Below are 18,030 nucleotides of genomic sequence, written 5' to 3'. Positions count from 1 at the left end.
AATATCACTTTTCTCTGTTTATCAGTGTATCAACGTAAACATGGACATATATATGGCTTTAATCTTATACATTCCATTTGTCCACAGTCATGTCAAACGGGCAGTAAGTAAAGTGGTCAAAGCGCGCCAATCGATCTAGGTGAAATCGATCTGTCGCCATCCGATTTCCGCTGATCGCTGCCTGCACCGAAGGTCGCGTGCGAAGCCTTTCACCACTACCCATCTTCAAACACGACACGTTCCAATCACAGTCCAATCGTCAGCTTAATGAAAAGCACTCCGACAAGGATTTGTCTTTTTTTTCTTCTCTTCCTTTCTTTTTTTTTCTCACTCTCTCTCTCTCAGTCTTTATTTTCATGTTGAAGTTTTCATCCAAAGGCCTGGCAAACGACAGTTTCTCACGAATCAAAACATCGATTAATCCCCCATAATCCCCCGTTTGTGTTTGAACGGATTTCGCTGGCAGCCGCAAACCACACATTGCAGAAATGAGGCGCGGGCGAGCTGGAGAAAGAAGGAAAGGAGAAAATGAATGAAAGAAAAAAAATATGTGTGAGAGACTTGGAGAGAGAGTCTGTTCTTTCCTGAGACTGTGTTTGGCAAGTCTAATATTATGGGTCAAAAGACCACACTGTTAAATCTACCAAAAACATTTCATCATGTGTGTTTTTGACGAAATTGCATCTCGTCTGGCCGTGACGTGAAAAGCGGAAGTGCTTTATTGTTTCACCAACGTCAATCCCGTGTCAAATAGAGGGGAACAGAAAGAATTATAATCTTGTCACGTGACGAGGCACAAGGATGTAGTCGACATTGACCTTGATAGATTTTGAGGCATATTTGACCTAGACAAACTTTACACAGCCGTGGTGCTTCCTGACGAGTCGGTCTTGTCACCAACCGTTAGACCCGCCTGATCAATATCTAAATCTCCTTACCAGCTTTGAGAACACGACTTTGATATTGATATGATTCCTCACACTGCTGTTTACATTTTTCTTATCAGTCCTTTAAATTCTTCTATCTCGTTATTTGTTTTTATCTTTTCATTTTTTGGCCATAAGCAAGTACTAATATTAATGAAACTGCGAGTAATGCGTGCAATTTCTGATCCCTTCATTTTCGAAGTCGGTCTTGACAAAGTAGAGATGAAATGAATTGAAATAAAAATTAAACGAATGGAATGGAATGGAAATGAATTGAATTGAAATGAATTGACAACACTCCGTAGAATATCAAAGTGAATAAAAAAAAGACAAACAGTAAAACTAGGAAACACAATCAAGTAAAACAAGTTCTTTTAATCCGCAGGCAGATTTTTGGGCACATTTCTTTGGCTGCTCGGACCCGTTCTTTCTACCTCTTGATGACTGATGTTTGGCCCTACTTGGGCAAAAAGGACCTAAGTAACATATCATCCAAATTTGACCTTATTTCATGGGTTTTTTTTTTTTTTTTTATAGATTGGACTCAGATATGCTCTACTTGATTCTTTTTTATTTTTTTATTTTTCCGACCTGCGTATCTCAATATAACTACATGTATATCTTTACAAATGACTTAATTAATCCATATCAAATACAATACATGTAGTTATAAAAAAAACAACCCTCGAATAATATATTATTTACTCATTATTTATCCAGCGATCCACGTCCCACAAGCTTTGCTTTTTAGTGGATCACTATTTTCCATAAACGAATTTATTTTCCGCACGCCCACGAAGTATATGCATTGTTCCTCCTAATTATATATTATTATCATTATTATTATTATTATTATTATTATTATTATTATTATTATTATTATATATATATATATATATATATATATATGTATATATATATATGTGTGTGTGTGTGTGTGTGTGTGTGTGTGTGTGTGTGTGTGTGTGTGTGTGTTGTTTGTCTCGGATACTACATGAATCTTTTGCAAATGTTTGAACAATATTATTTCATGACATGTTACTTTGTACTATGTTTTGATTTTCGTTGATGGGAAATAAACTATGATTGAATTGAATTAAATTGACTTTGTGGCTCAGTGGATAAGCCCTTGGACTCGATCGTCACCACGGAATCATGAGATCCCTGGTTCAAGCCGCCTATAGCAGCAGTTGTTGCACCCTTAGGCAAAACACTTTATCCTCACTGCCTGTATAGCTCTACATCGATCCCGTTTGATTACAACCATTTCTTACTTCTTTTAATAAAAGTAAATCAAATGCGACCCTGCTTAACATACTCACATCCATAAAACTTGTTTTAATTGATCTATTGCCTGATAGTAATAATAAAAGCACATTTCACTGCACTTAATGCACTTTATTCACTACTCTGCACAAGTTTTTTTTTTTTTCTTTTCTTGTCTTTTTTCCCCCACTGGCGTCCCCTTGCGGACGCCACAAAATTAGCACAAAGCATTTCAGTGGGATTTTGCCCATTTTGTACATGTATTATCATGTTTCTTATTTCCTTTTTGAGATTCTGAGGCTGCCATCACTATCAAGCATGTGCTTAAAGACGGCAGGCTCCGGTTTTTCTTCCTCTTTATTCTGAAACAAGTGTATCCTCGATTTCTTTGATCTCATTGTTATGTTTTTACTTTAAAGACTGTGATTATTTAATACTATGAATGTAATATTGTTTTTTTGTTCCTATTCTGTTGTCAGATACACGTGTTATCATTTCTTTAATATATGATTTCCTTGAAAAAAATGCAGAAACAAAATCGAACTGAACTGAACTTAACTGAAGTCTATGTGAAGACGACATAAGAGTGAACCACTGTCAATGAAAATAACGGATATATACACTTAATTCATGTGGGAGTAATCCCGCGAGCTCGACACCCACGAGTCACATCACTTAACACGAGCTAGACATTTAAAAAGGGGCCATGAGTCATACACCCAAGAGTCATAGAGCCCACGAACTAGACACCATGGAAAACATAGACATTAAGTAAAACAGAATCACGAGCAAGACGATATATAAGCAAATAAGGCCCTTGAGATCGACAATAGGCAAATTAGGCCCACGAGCATGACACTAGGCAAAAAGGGTCCATGAGCTCGACACTAAAAGTACATCAACACCGATCAAGCCCTATGATGTAATATTGATCTCATTGGCCTTTTTTGCCAAGGGTCTAGCTCGTGGACCGTAAAGCTCGTGGGCCTCTTTTAGACGATGTCGAACTTTTGGGTCTTGTTCACTTCAGTGGTTAGCTCGTGGGCTGTATGACTCGTGAGCTGTATATAAACTCGTGGCATGTATGACTCGTGGGCGGTATGAGTCTTTTGCTGTGACTCGTTGGTGTCGATCTCGAGACGTGCACCTTTCATGTGTACGTCATAGCATTGGCTGAAGGAATCGTCAGAAAAGGCGTCACATTTTGAGCAGGCAGGAGTGTTGAATAGCAGGACCCAAGATAGGTGAGGTGATAGGGTGTGAGCGGTCACCAATCTTCCATCACGTGAACAAAAAATGAAAATAAAACGGCTCTGCGGTTATTTGTATATTTGTTAATGTTCACTTCTTGAATTCTTGTCACGGAAAGACACATCCTTTCAGAGAGTTGCAGAAGTTTGAGAGATTCTGTTCAGCCGACTCGTGTTAACTTTTCTCCCTCCCCGTCTGCTCCCCCGAGGTATACTTCATTGGGTGTACCTGTCTTTGAAAGCCAACTTGAACACGGATAGGAGCGACCCCCGTCCCTCCAGAAAGTGGGTTGGCGCAAGCATTTAACACATTCATACAATTGATGGCAGTACTTACAGTTTCCCCCATATTTTTTTTAGCAAGCTTTAGACAAAAAGATCGATGAAAAGAAATTAAAATGATATTGTTATTGTTACTGCGTGTATTGCGGGCATTTGTTGTGGTACACGTGGCATTACTTTTAGCTATTTTATGGCTTACCGTGATACAAGTCAAATTTCATGTTGTAAGACAAATAACTATTCTTTATTTCTCTGCAGTTGTACTCAAAATGAAAGATTAACACTTCTATTTGCTATTTATCGTTGATGTGTAATTCACATTGTGGTGTGTGTGTGTGTGTGTGTGTGTGTGTGTGTGTTTGTCATGAAATATGATTGATATTATCACCTTAAAGATAAATATCAATTATGTCACGAAACGCTTGAATTTTACCATGATTACTGATTACTGTTAAGTATCATGTCAAAACAATCAACACTAATCTGATTATTAAATATCCCACAGTTCTAATTTGTTCTTTTGGATACTTATGATATTCAGCGTATCATATTTTATATTATACAATAAATGGCCTACTATATTATATCACATAGGCAGAGTAAATTTGTTTCATATTTTGGGTAAAGATTTAAACAAAAGAAGCCACGAGTCGTATGGAGAATGAGATGTTGTGGAGAGAATCCTTTCAGTGACCGTACGTATAATAGCTAGGCAGCGCGCAATGTCACAATTGCTTTGTGACGTCATTTCATAAAAAGTGTATAACTACAGTATACTATTAGAAAAAATTAATCATAAAAGGGCGTCCATTTTTCAAATAGTATACTATGGAGTGTCAAACAGACCAACCTTCTGTAGTAGTTGAAAGTCCATATAACCATGTTAAGCTCTTTAAACCTTGTTTTTCCTTCAACTTTCTGTTCTTCCTTGCGTATATTTTGGTAAGTTTTTGCTTTTAAAGGAAACTATGAAAATAATTATAGCTTAGGGCCTATGCATTTTGTTCACTGCTTAAAATGAGTCGGCCTGATTTAAGGAAACTTTAATTTCTCGTTGGCTGCTTCTGTTCATCTTATCACATATTGTTATGTATGTATTCTATATAACCATCTTTACTCTGAACTTTGTCATGATTGTTTAGCATTGGCATTGTTGAATGTTTCATGTTAAACAAATACAATTCAAATATGATATGAACTATACCGCGGTACAGATTTCTGAGATGTCACTCGTTGCTTCTGAAAGCATGTGTCTGTATAAAAAAAGTAAAGTAGATTCAAGGATCTTGAAGATGGTTGACTTGAATGGAAATGAAATCAAGATGAAAATTATATATAATATCTGCGCAAAGTGCGTCGCCTTTTATTACCAAAGACGCGAAGAGAGAAGTTCATGTACACAGGAAGTTCCGTTGATGTTTCTACGGTAAATTGGTGTGATTGTTTAAGTTCAAAATAAGTGAGTCGATTAATTCTTAAACACACAACACTCCTATAAGTGTTTTTCGTTCAAACTCTTATATAAATTAAAGTGGTATTTTGGTACCCTTAAGGTCTTTGCTAGTCTGTGGAGACATCAATTTCCATATTGTTTTCATTCAAGGAGAAAAGGAAAGTTTCATTGAACATTCGTGTGCAAGTCATTTGGATAAAAGGATACTTGAGAATCAATGACGTCAGCACAGTGTCTGATGTGCACAACACTGTTCTATAAAAACATATGAAACTTCCAATAAATGATATAAATATGCATAAAAATATGCAACTGCCATTTACTGCATACTTTGCAATCTGACTATAATGAAAAAGCAAATAATTGATTTTAAGAAGGCTTCCATTAAAGTGAATTGCAGTGACCATTGATAATTGTTTCGGAGAGTTTGTGGTTGCTACATTCAAACATCATTTGTAATATACTGCTATATATATATATATATATATATATATATATATATATATATATATATATATATACATATATATATATAACACGTATATGAATGTATATTCATTTCATACTCTGTATATATTCATAATAAAATTTCTTACAATTTCACTTTTCTTAAAAACATTTAAAAAGGAGTATATATGATTCTCAAGTTTTATCCAAAATTTTGGTAGGTCTACTGTCACTGGCTACCTTTAAGACGCTCCCCATTCACTCCGGCCCATCACTGGGAGACTGGGTGAGACACAAACGGGACTGGCCGAGCTAGAGAAGGTAAAAAACTCGATCAGACGGAGGAAGAAGAACCAAAGCCCACCATCGAGAGAGTATCGGCGGAGTGAGTTATCGCGCTATTTTGACTGGTTTGATTTACGCCTCTGTGACACACGTTTAGCCGTAAATATAATCTCATAACAAGGGTATCAATATTATTTTCGCGATATTTCAAATATTTCTGTTTTTGAGGGAAGAAAGTGAGGGGGACACGGAAGGCGATTGGACTTTTTAAAGGTAACGTGAAGTCCGAAGAGTAGAATGATTTGCATTATTTGACTAAAAAGACATTGATCCATCCAAAAATAGACATGGAAGAAACATTTTGTCAAATGATAGATAGATGCAAAGAATGACGAAAAGTTTCACTTCGATTTTTTTTTTCGGTGTCATCATTCTGTCCATTTCAGTTGAGCACGTATGTTGACGTAACGTATGTAATTATTGCATGTTTCTACAACCACTCAGAATAATTTCTGCCTTTGCTGTATGTATAATATGTGTGTAGTGTGTATGTATCTGGGATATGTTTATGCAATATGGATAATATGAATAAATGTAACTTGATTGTAAATACTATGTCATATCTTATGAATTTCTGGAACAATTGATTTCCATCTGTTTTTCTTTTTTTTTTCTTCTTTTTTTGATATAGTGTGAAGCCGAAACAATGAAAGGGTAATTACGATGATTACTATGTAAAGATGAAAAATAAAATCTGCGCTTTGGACCAGTCTGCTCGAACCTGTAACCTGTAAAATGCACACCCAAATCTGCACTATCCCTTCATCGCATTGTAACCTGCCAGCGCCCCCCCCCCCCCCCATCCCTCCACCCTTCCAACAAGTTTATACACGTGCTTGTGTATCAATAATAACCCTCGAATCATAAACTTCATGGTCAAGTATGTGTCCTTTAACTGCCCCAGTCAGCACAGGGCTAGCACGAGCTTCACAAGAGAATGCAAACGACATAGAAAGAAAGAAAGAAAGTGAAGAAAAAAAAAAGAAAGGAAGAAGGGGAGAAAGAAAAGAAGGAGTAGAAAAATAAAGGTAGGGGATGGGTTGCCGTCAAACGCATCTGGGGCTGTCATGATCTCCCGCCCGTCAAATTTATGGTTCGCGTAAAACAACAAATACACAGAAATCAGTTATCTTTTTACGAATTGGGAAAACGTTCGCTGCCATAAAACATAACCGTGTGCACTGTTTGTAGTTCTAGGAGTTGCGATTTATATACATAAACCGACATGCCCGCGGTTTTCGCGTCTCGTAAACACGCGGAAACGTGGCACGCAGCTCACTCCCCCTCTCCCCCCGTCCTTTACCCGAGTCACAGTCATAAGGTTACCGTAGCCCAGCCGGTGTTCTGCCTCAACTCTCTCACATCATTCGAACATTTATTTAGGTTTAGTTAACTAGGAATGAATCAAACGCTCCAGGTGCACATGGCACATTTTGTTTGCATGATCGCCTGCAACCCTCATCCATGATGATGTCTAAACATTGTAGATGAATGAGGAATATCAAAAGATGAAAAAGAAAATACGAGTTTACATCTCTTACTACGAGGTATTATCATAACAAATATATTTTCCCCAAAATATTATAAAACATATTTTAAAGATAGAAACAGACAAATGACATTTGGTTTGTTATTCATTCATGGAAGGTTAAAATACAATATGAAAGAATTGAGAAATCAAACTAAAAGGCATTATTATAGGGCATTACATACCAGAGGACGAAATGAACCCACGGCTATAAAAATGTAAAAGTATATGACATCGGACAAAAACAAAAAAAGACCACTAAAACATTGACCGTGTCAGAAGATCATATCAGAGTCAAACAATCATTGAAATGTCTATCCTTTTCTTGTCTTTTGAGCTGCTCAACCAACTTAATAATGACTCCCGTTTGCCAGTATACCCTCCCTCCGCTTTCAGGAGAAACTAAAGATCAGGAGAAAATGATAATCCCAGCTAGTGCATTGCGTTGGGCTTTGGGCGTTGGCGTGAGAAATCAGTTTAGTTTTGATGAATTTCTGCGGGTCAAGGAATGTTTCAAAACTTATCTTGCGGCGAAACCCATCGTAAATCCGTCACCATCGACGATGAAAACTCAGGTCACATGTATTTGTTGATAATAACAAATGTTTTCACATTTGTCATCACTCATCAATGGCGGCTTTTGCGGAATATATATCGTGAATCTCTTTCACATTCTTCTCATATCATCTTCGTTTTTAACCTTCTCCTTTAGAATTTTCATTATCTTATTTACAAGGACGCTACAGTTTATCTTCTTGACGTGGTTGTTTTAAGCATCTTTTCATATACAAGTATAACGATATGATTTCATGGCAGCAGACTTTGTGTCATTGAATGGCACAGAAGAAGAAAAAATACCTCAAACCTGAATTTACTCAAAATGAGACAAAATTAGACGTGAGGTGATAATTAGAATCGTTTGAAAAAAAAAGAAGAAGAAATGTTTGTGAAAACAGATGTATGACTTCTGTAATGGGCAGTGCGTCTTTTCATGAATTTCGTTGTTCTGAAACTTTTTTCTTTTCTTTTTGACAATTTGTCTAATTTAAATTGCTTCAATTTCTACCCAAATGCAGCGCTGGTATATAATATTGGACATAAACATATTGGAAACTTTGTCCTCATTAATACTGCAGTTTTCGTGACAAAATAAAGTGCAGGAAGATTGTCCGTTGTGTTTTTGTCTTCCCGCCAAACTCATCATTACATTTTTTCCCAATGTCGAAATGATTTCGAAGCATAATTGTTGAACTGTACCAAGCCTAAATCATGAGGAACACTTATGCTCTTTTAATCTTTACTTTCTGTGGCATCACAATAAGTTTAAAAGAAAATTCGGCATACATAACTCATGTTCTCAAAGCTACAGTTCATTTTGTATACGTCTTTCCTGTAAATTGTTCAAGCGTATACGATATCTTGTTGTTCACAATAATTGATTCGTAAGCATGCATGTTTCGGTGACATTGGCTGAGGTACACAGAGCTTATTCGATTTTGCGATAAACTATCCATTAACTCAACTCAACTCAACTTAACAAGACCAAAAGGTATTTTCCTAAAAAGATCACAAAAACAAAACAAAAACACCACTACTACTACCACCACCACCACCAACAACAACAGCAACAACAACAACAACCAAACTGCTCATCCTTACACACACCCTTAACTCAACCTTGCAAGGGTGCTTTTTCTACTCACCCCGCCCCCCCCCCCCCCCCCTCCGGCAATAAAATTTAGAATGAAATGATTTGCAATTGCAAGTTGACCATAATGTATTTTTTCTTCTCAGATTCCGTCATCGAAACCAAGCTTCCACTTAAGATGGCAGTCTTCTGCATTTGTTCGTAATAATTTTATTGAATAATGAATGATTTTCCGTTTATCGCTGCGATGTGCGCACAGTGTCTGACTAGTACATGTACTTCTTTCTAATGTTTGATTATTTTTGGATTTTTTTTTATAATGTTATATTTACTCTGAAAAATGTAGAAATGAAGTTAAAATCACTAAATTACTTTGTCGAAGATAAAAGTAAAAATAACGTCACTTTAAAAAAGGTGCATGATGTCAAATTACACGTTGTCATCATGCATAACAAGATGTCTGCAGTGAAATGCTCATACCAGTCATAAGATGCAATGTCTGACCATGGACCTGTTCGACAAAGGGCATCTCCTTGCTTGAAATCTACAGTAAACCCTGAGCATAGTCTATTATGGGATCATAGAGTCTCGTAGAGAACGAGTTGATATCGTCCAGTGATAGTAAATTGGACGTTTACGATTTAATCGTTGAGGATGATAAGGTCATTACCGCCAAACTCTTTGCCAAGAGTTGATGCTCTCATCAGCTTCACCGATTGATCTTCGTCGCTCCTTTCATTCTAAGCTGATATCAGAGCAGTCAGAGTTTAGTTGAATTTATCTGTCCCATTTCGTCAGGACTTTTTCTTGATCTGCTCCTCTTATTTTTTTTTTTTTTTCACATGGGGGTGTTCTGCTTTGCATGCGTAGGGGAGATTAAGTTGATGATTATAGAACAAGTACTTATAATATATTCTGTATATATCTGTGCTCATATGATAATGACTGCAATACACACAGCGAAAGTTAGACACAAACATTTTACATGTACTTTAGATGTGATGTTGTCGTTTTTGTCTTGTCATACAGAAGCCATGATCAATCCTTTCCAACGACCCCCCCCCCCCTCCCCCAGCTCCACTCCGGTCTCGAATGATAACCTCTGGGTCGCGTAGAGTGTAGCAGAATCCTTCCCCGATAAGGGTTAAGACATGACGTCATAAAGGCATTCTATGATGTCATGCGAATATCGGAAGACAGAATGCATATTTGCAGAACAAAAGAAGTTGAGACAGACAGAGCCTACCCACGGGGGAAAAGCAAATCAAGAAGCTATAGAGACAGAGATAAAGAGACGGGGAAAGAGAGAGAGATAGAAGAGGAGGTAAAGAGACTGATTATGACGTATTTATGACAAATTTCATCTGGTGTTGCAAGACATTGCTTTTGCGGTTCTCAAACATTATCCAAGTTTGGAAACTTGAACTGTCACTAGAGCTGAACATTGCCTATTAGACTTTATCATACTTTCACATAGCAGAGATATTTTAACTGACCGATTTTATCCTTTATGAGTACGTTGAAAAAATAAATAAAAAAATAGTGATATCAACAGTGTCTAACTAAGAATTTGACCTTCAACCTGGTCACTTAATATACTGACTGAGATAATGAACGTTACTCTCAGTCCAAAGAAATCTAGAAAACACTTCATTCTCCACTGCTCCTCCAGATAAAGGGCTTGGATTTATTCTGGGGCGGAACCGGTGAGGAAGCATCTCTCGTCCAGGCAAGGGATCACGACGTCCCACAGGCGGTCCCAATCTCGCAATAATCAGACACATTAATTTCATTCATATACCCCGATATCTGGAGATGGGAAATGAGAGGGTGGGGGGGGGGGGGGAGGAGAGGACGAACTGAGGATGGAGTGAAACAGGGTAGGGGACAGAAGACGTATGGCTACCATCATGTTTGTATTTTCCTTCCGTTTCTCGCTCAATCGAAGGGGAGATGAAAACATAGCTTTTTCTTTTTGTGCGGTAATCGGCCCGGAACATCCGCGAGATATCCCGGGCGTGTTGACGGACGTACCGTGCCAAAAGCAGCGGCGATTATTCCTATGCATACACAAACACTACGAAGTTGACGTTTCGTGCTAGTCTCCATTTCATAGACTTCTCGTCATTTCGTCAGATATAAAAGGAACCGATTTTTTCTGAACGCCAAATCAAATGCCAACTAAGTCATGAAGAAATCGAGCAGTCCAGAGCCGGAGGATGAAATGAGAAATGTCTTCCTATTTGGGGATACTTACTGCATACATCTCTCATTGAAAAAGAAAAGGAAATGAGCAGAGTATATTAAATACTGTTACATAAACTTCCAAAATATGATATATTGCGCCTGAAATATAAACTATGGTCTCGCAGGCAGACGGGCAAAACGGGCGTGCGAGTTGCGAGCAGTGCCTTCTGCGTAAAATGATTAATCAATTTTGTCAAGAAAGACAGAAGAATGGCGTACGAGGGATCAAAATACGCATGAATGAAATAATAAACAGAACATGAAAAATGGCTTGCTCGCTCAGCCTCCCCTCTCTCCCCCTCTCTCTATATATCCGAGTGTAGTACATGTACATGACTTTGTGTCATATCATGTGTGTCTTCTTCTGTCATACCGTCCTCTTTTTTTTTTTATCTTTTACTTTGAATTTTATGATACTTGGTCGTCTGGGATCCTCTTTTACCCATTTTTGCCTTTTTGTAATGATTCAAAAATGGACGAAGTTTCCTTCCGAGTGTTTTTTTTTTAATGAGAATAAACAACATTTCTAATTTCCTGTTTGTCTGTCAGCAAATTTACGAAATGCGTGGTAGGTTAAATAAACAGCATTACCTTCTTACAACCCCTCCCCTGGACATGTCATAACACTTCGAAAGGGGGATAGACTAATTTTCATCTTTACCTCCCCCCCCCCCCCCCCCAAAAAAAGGACAGAAATCTAAAATCATCTTGCGATGTCACTTTGGAACAGGAAAGAAAAGACTTGGAAAATCTGATGTATTATTATTCCTAACTGGCCGACAAATCAGTCCAGCTATAATTATACCTGTCCAAGGGAGCATCTTGGAACAACGTGTCGACAAAAAACAAAAAGAAGGAAGCATGAAAAAAGTTAATCAAGCAAAGCAAAACTGAAAAGGAAAATTTCTAGAAAATATAACTTACTTTTGATTGGAAGTCATGTTTCAGAAGAATATCAAAGCTCCATGTTTTCATCATAACGTCTTTTAGATGTCTTCCTGTGAAAAAGGCTTTCAGCTTTCACTTCTTGGTCCTCTCGCGTAAATTAGGAATATCATGGAGCAAACAGCTTCGTGGGAATATTACTGCAATAGCGATAATGATAATCTATTATGATTCACTTACCCACTATCCGTGAGTTTGCAATTTCATTGTATCATGGCGAGACCCCTGTTTAACGCAGTATACCTATATCTTAAGCAAGATGATACCTTTTTAGTTTTTTGATCCATTTAAGAACCGAAAGAGAGATTTTGGCTTATATTTGACAATGTAGAAGTCAAGTAAGGCATCATACTGTATACCAAATGAAAGTGGGAAGTGCCTTGTATTGGAGACAAAATGGTCAGAGTCTTTATGACGTATTTGAATTAATGACCAACACCAACGATTACAGAAGATTAAATCAATTAGATTTCTCGCCAAACCTCCTCTTGATAGAGACGTTAACCAAATACTATTGTGTAAAAGACCATGGGACTAATATGCTAAATTTACGATTTTTTTATACTCAATTTCTGCACTTTCTTCTTCAATTTGATTCCACTTAAAGAATTAAAATGATGATAAAAGGAACCTACTCTTGTAAAATTGAGGCAACGCGGAGGTATCTTTAGTTTATTAGTTTTCAGTCACAGATCAGCAATGCAGTATGCGAGGGTATGTCTATTCCTTACTAGAAAACAGACGTGTGATCATTTCGATCCAGGACAATGTTTTTCTTGTGGGGGGGGGGGGGATATGGGAGAAGGGTATGTGATATCTATTAAAATCCAGCATCGGTCACACAATTATACTTTTAAAAGTTATTCATGTTATTGTGTCCATGCGCTTTGGAATTAAAAATAGATCCCCCTCAAATTCCAAAACCTATACATTGATGCCCATGGATAATCAGAGTGGAAAATTGGATGTGCTTCAGAGCGTAAGGTTTGATTGCAAGGTGAGCAACAGTAACAAGGCATGGCATGATAGATCTTGAGATCGATCACACCTTTCCATTCTTCTTCATGTTTTGTTTGGTTTTCTTTTGTTTTTCAAATTGCAAATTGCAGACTGCTCATGTAAATCGGAAGAACAATCCTCCTAACGATTAAACATTGTAATCCTATTCAGTAGATCGAATGGGTGTAAATTGCAGAAAAGCTTTTTTTCCCCTTCTTTTTTTTGCCGGCGAGTGACAAGATCCTTGCACACTTCTTTCGTTTTCTCAGGCTGTTTTCCTTCGCCTCGGATTCGAGCAAGGATATGGGATTCGTGCTGGGACAAGTGCATGTCCTGTTTGGAGAGGGACGTAGCTGCGACAAAGCGAAAAGAAAATAACAGCATGTTCCTACATATACAAACCCTAAGTGCTATCCAACTGCGCATACCTTTTATAACTAAGAGCTCTGTTGAAATCAAAACCAACGGCTACTAAAGTTTTCATTTCATTCTCCCCCTTTCTCGTTCTCCACTTTTCCTTTCCATAAAGACGATTTCTTCTTTACACGCTCCTTCTTTCTTTTTTTTTTTTCTGTCGCTCACTCCCATGTCGAACATATGCAACCGAATTTATCTCCGCTAGTAAAAACTTTCGCACGAGTTTTCACAGGGATATCTATCCAAATACTTGGCCGGGATCTTCCCGGGCTGCCATCGGGTGCCGAAGCCGCGGGGAGGAAGGTGGCGGTTTTTCACGCGCTGGGCCTTTTTGTTTACTTTAATGGGTGGTCAATTTCTCCAAAGCAAAATTTCAAAATAAACACGAGGTTCCCTGCGAAACGACTTGGGTGGGCAGGTTTAATTGATGTGGATATTTTCTAAACAAACGGCGCGCTGGGCTCTTTCCTGATTGGTTAACCCGGACGAGAGAGTTTGGCGAAACGGGACGCAGAAAGTACGGTATTGTTATGTGCGCACCGTGGGAGTTACCTCTTCCTCTATGTATTTCGTAAATCTTCCAACGTAAAAAGAAAGGGAAAAAAAAGGTAAGAGGAGTGACATACACACGTAAAAGAAGCCAAAGTTACCGGGCTGTGAAATCACTGTAGCGTGCACTTGAGGGGGGACTTCGTCTCATCCCATAAGTCAACTCGCCGAACATGCATCAACATTCAACAATCCTAAAGGAAAACAAAAGCTTGTAGAGAAAACACGACTAACAAGTGCCCGGCGGTCCATTTAGAGGTGGCGCATGTGTGACTAGATATTTAGAACGATCTCGACCGGCGAGCCGGCCACAAGTTCCTCCTTAGCGCTCTTTCACCTTGTTTGAGTGTCTGCTCTCTGGATATTGCATGGACTTGCTAATTTGATGAGCATTCTCAGCGAGATAGACAATCTGACAAGACAAGATTTTGGCAAATTGCTTTGAAGGCGCCACATCTCACTTAGGAGGCAGGAGACCATGGCTTCGTTAAGTGCGCTTTACTCCAGCTATGCCGCCGCCCACCCCGGCCAGTATCTCTTCCCCGCCCCGCCCGCGGCCCCTTACTTCTACAGCTTCCGGGAAGGGGCTTTTTCCAGCCCTCTGCCCATGAGTGCCGTGCCCCCTCTCCAGCGCCGCGAGGCTCCTCAGAAGCCCCCGTACTCCTACATCGCTCTCATCGCCATGGCGATCCGGAACTCCGTGGACAAGAAGGTGACGCTGAACGGCATCTACCAGTTTATCATGGATCGATTCCCATATTACCATGACAACAAGCAGGGCTGGCAGAACTCCATCCGGCACAATCTCAGCCTTAACGATTGCTTCGTCAAAGTGCCGCGAGAGAAAGGGAAGCCGGGAAAGGGCAATTACTGGACGCTGGCTCCCGATTGCGAGGACATGTTTGAGAATGGCAACTTTCGACGTCGAAAGCGACGACCAAAGCCGGTAAACAATCAGACAAATAACAGCGGTATAAAACAAGGAGAAGGGGAGATTGGTGCAGAAAACGCAAACCACGACGACTTGGAAAAACAATCAGATGAAAAAGTTGACAGTTCTGTTGACGTCATCAACGAGAGCGTCGGTAAATCGTATGAATCCGACTGCGATTCCGCCGATGACCAGGCTTCGAGAACAAAGGAGAGTGATGAGAAAAGTACCTCTATGGACGATGTTTATGATGACAATGCAAACCTTGTCGCCAAAGATCACAGGGATGACGAATCGGACGATAAGCAGATACAGTCGGAAAATAGAGATGCGACGTCGTTGACCATATCGAGAATGTCCACGATACCACAAGAGGATGAAGACATTGATAAGCCCGTCCGTCCGCAAGCGAGAAAACCAGTGTTTTCCATCGATAATATCTTAGCGTCTCGCATGACCAATGATGTCGTGCGGCCGAAACCGGACATCAGGTACAAGAGAGGCCGAAGCGACTTATTGGTTGTCGACAAGTTTGGTAATCTAGATGACATTGACATCGATCACCCGATACCGAAACAAAGGTGCCCATCTCCCTCGATGTCAAAACGACCTGGGCAGTACTTTGAAAGGGAGAAAATGTCCGAGAGGGTCCACCCGTACGCCGTGGTCAATCACCGAATCAGGAAAGGTGAAATGCACTCAGTCTCGTCGTCGTCCTCTCCTACGACTGCGCTCTGGCAATCTAGCATGCTGCAGAAGCTGGCCTCTCAGGCGACGTCGCACTGCTACACGTGTGCTGCCGCAACCTCGGTCTCGTCACCCGTGCCTGCAAGCCATCATCATTCTCATTTTCACGGTCCTCATCCGCGAGATCGTGCATCCTCTCCTGAAATCGCCGCCGCTGCACTCGCCCCGTCAATCTATCCGTCGATGCTGCATCCTCATTTCCCGTGGGCATTGACGTCGGGTGGACTGTGTGCGTCATCCCAAATCCCGTCTTCCCCGCTTGTGTCATTGCCGTACGCCATCAATAGAAACACCAGAGAACGAGCATATCGACTTTGAAGATTTTTTTCCCCTATCGTCCCTCTCCAACATTTGGTCAAATAAGATTATTTCAGAAGATTTTGATTTATGTCATGTCACTTAAACGTAAGGAGGAATCTTATCTAACATCTTAAAAGTATCGTCTATTGATTTGCGTTCGACATCAGCGTAGGTTGATGATGTCATATGTGTAGGTAAGATTACTTTGAATGACTAAATCATGTACTACAGTTTGTCTCCTCCTCGATTGCAATAAGTTTCCGTATTATGCGATGGAATGTCTAACCTTGGAATTCAAATATTGTGGTGGTAACGACTGTCATTTTATAGCTTAGAACGCTAATGAGGGGTTCTGCTGTAGTAATTCATAAGAAATTACGGAATCTTTTATTTGCCTTCATGAATGTTGATTTGGAAACATGTATGTGGTGAAAATCTTAACCGTTTGAAACTTTTCGTACTGTCGTGGTAATCTAGTAGTAGTCTAGTGTTCAATGGCATTTTTGTGAATCATAATCAATCACGTAAATCTGGACCAAATTTCATGCTTTATGTTCTGAGAATAGCTATTGAAGTGACATCTGACCTAACCCGGAAGGAAACGCACTCAAGCATTGCTTTCATAGGAGGACCAGACTGCTCAAGTACACACTAATAACGATCAGACTCTCGCCCACATATTATTATGAAATAATGATGTAAAGACGGCGAACTGTGTCAGAGGTGAACTTTTTTCTTTTTGCAACAAGGCGTGGATAACTGATTGACTTGATTTGTATATAAAGATGTGAAATTCTACAAAAAAAGTATTTATTTGTTTCAATCAGGTCCGTGCTTGAAATAATCTAGCAGACCCATGATGTGGTTACAGATGATTTGCGTCAATTTAATTTCAAATTTAAGATTTTGTAAGTTTATCCTACATTATTACTGAGTTGGTTAAGTAAGAGTGTACTTGAAGATGCGCAAAATGATGATACAACAGTTACTGTCAGTGCTAATACGTAAATGGATACGATAAAGACAAAAGTGTGCCTATTGTATGAAGAACGTGATCGCTTCCAAAGTTAAGTGATAAAATCGCTGCTGCTTTATCAAAATTATCATATTTTTTTTTTCGCTTCGCAGTAGTTGATGAATAATTGAAGAGTGTACAACCATTCGACTATACGATCATAATATTCCTATGTAAACCATGTAAAAACAATGTAAAAAACAATTTTGCCAGAAAAAAGGAACATTAGAAATCAGTTAAGAGCTAACATTAATGAACCAGGAGTTAGTTACACTGTCTTTCAAAATGTAAAACCCATTGCAAACACTGGCGAAAGACTTTGTTAACTATAATGTGCTACGTAATACAGTAACTGAATTAATCTAATTTCACCATCCTTTGCCTTATTAATTACCATTTGTCCGTTATCAAAATCCTCATATCGTCGGTTGAGAATGATAAGGACGTTAAGTGACCACAAAACCCACAGTGTTCGAGAAGACTTAAAGCCCTTCTCATTCTCAACAGACGATATCAAGTATCAAACTGATAGATAATATCCTACAATGATCCTTATTACATTCCCAGATTAAAGTTCTAAGAATTATGACCAAACCTGAAAGGACCACCTCTCTATACAGCGAAGAGTATCCCTTTAGCACATTGCAAATTGGTCACTGCTCAACTGTAGTTTATTTTTTCTTCATTTTTTTTTTTTTTTTGCTAACCGAAAACGTATAGGGAGTGAATGTGCTG

At 39.0% G+C, this 18,030-nt stretch overlaps 1 protein-coding gene across 1 annotated transcript; it reads left to right on the top strand.

Moving 5' to 3' along the window:
- The first annotated feature begins 14,780 nt into the window (after positions 1–14,780).
- On the top strand, positions 14,781–16,298 carry LOC140233440 (uncharacterized). The gene has a single exon (XM_072313550.1). The coding sequence runs from the start codon at positions 14,781–14,783 to the stop codon at positions 16,296–16,298; it is 1,518 nt and encodes a 505-aa protein (XP_072169651.1).
- Positions 16,299–18,030: the final 1,732 nt, after the last annotated feature.

This window comes from Diadema setosum, chromosome 9, assembly GCF_964275005.1.
Source record: "Diadema setosum chromosome 9, eeDiaSeto1, whole genome shotgun sequence".
In the NCBI taxonomy this organism is placed as follows: Eukaryota; Metazoa; Echinodermata; class Echinoidea; order Diadematoida; family Diadematidae; genus Diadema; species Diadema setosum.
This window is presented reverse-complemented; position numbering and strand designations above follow the sequence as displayed.

Bases quoted from the DNA above. Each gene is read 5' to 3' on its own strand.
- LOC140233440 (XM_072313550.1), top strand. From the start codon at position 14,781: ATGGCTTCGTTAAGTGCGCTTTACTCCAGCTATGCCGCCGCCCACCCC.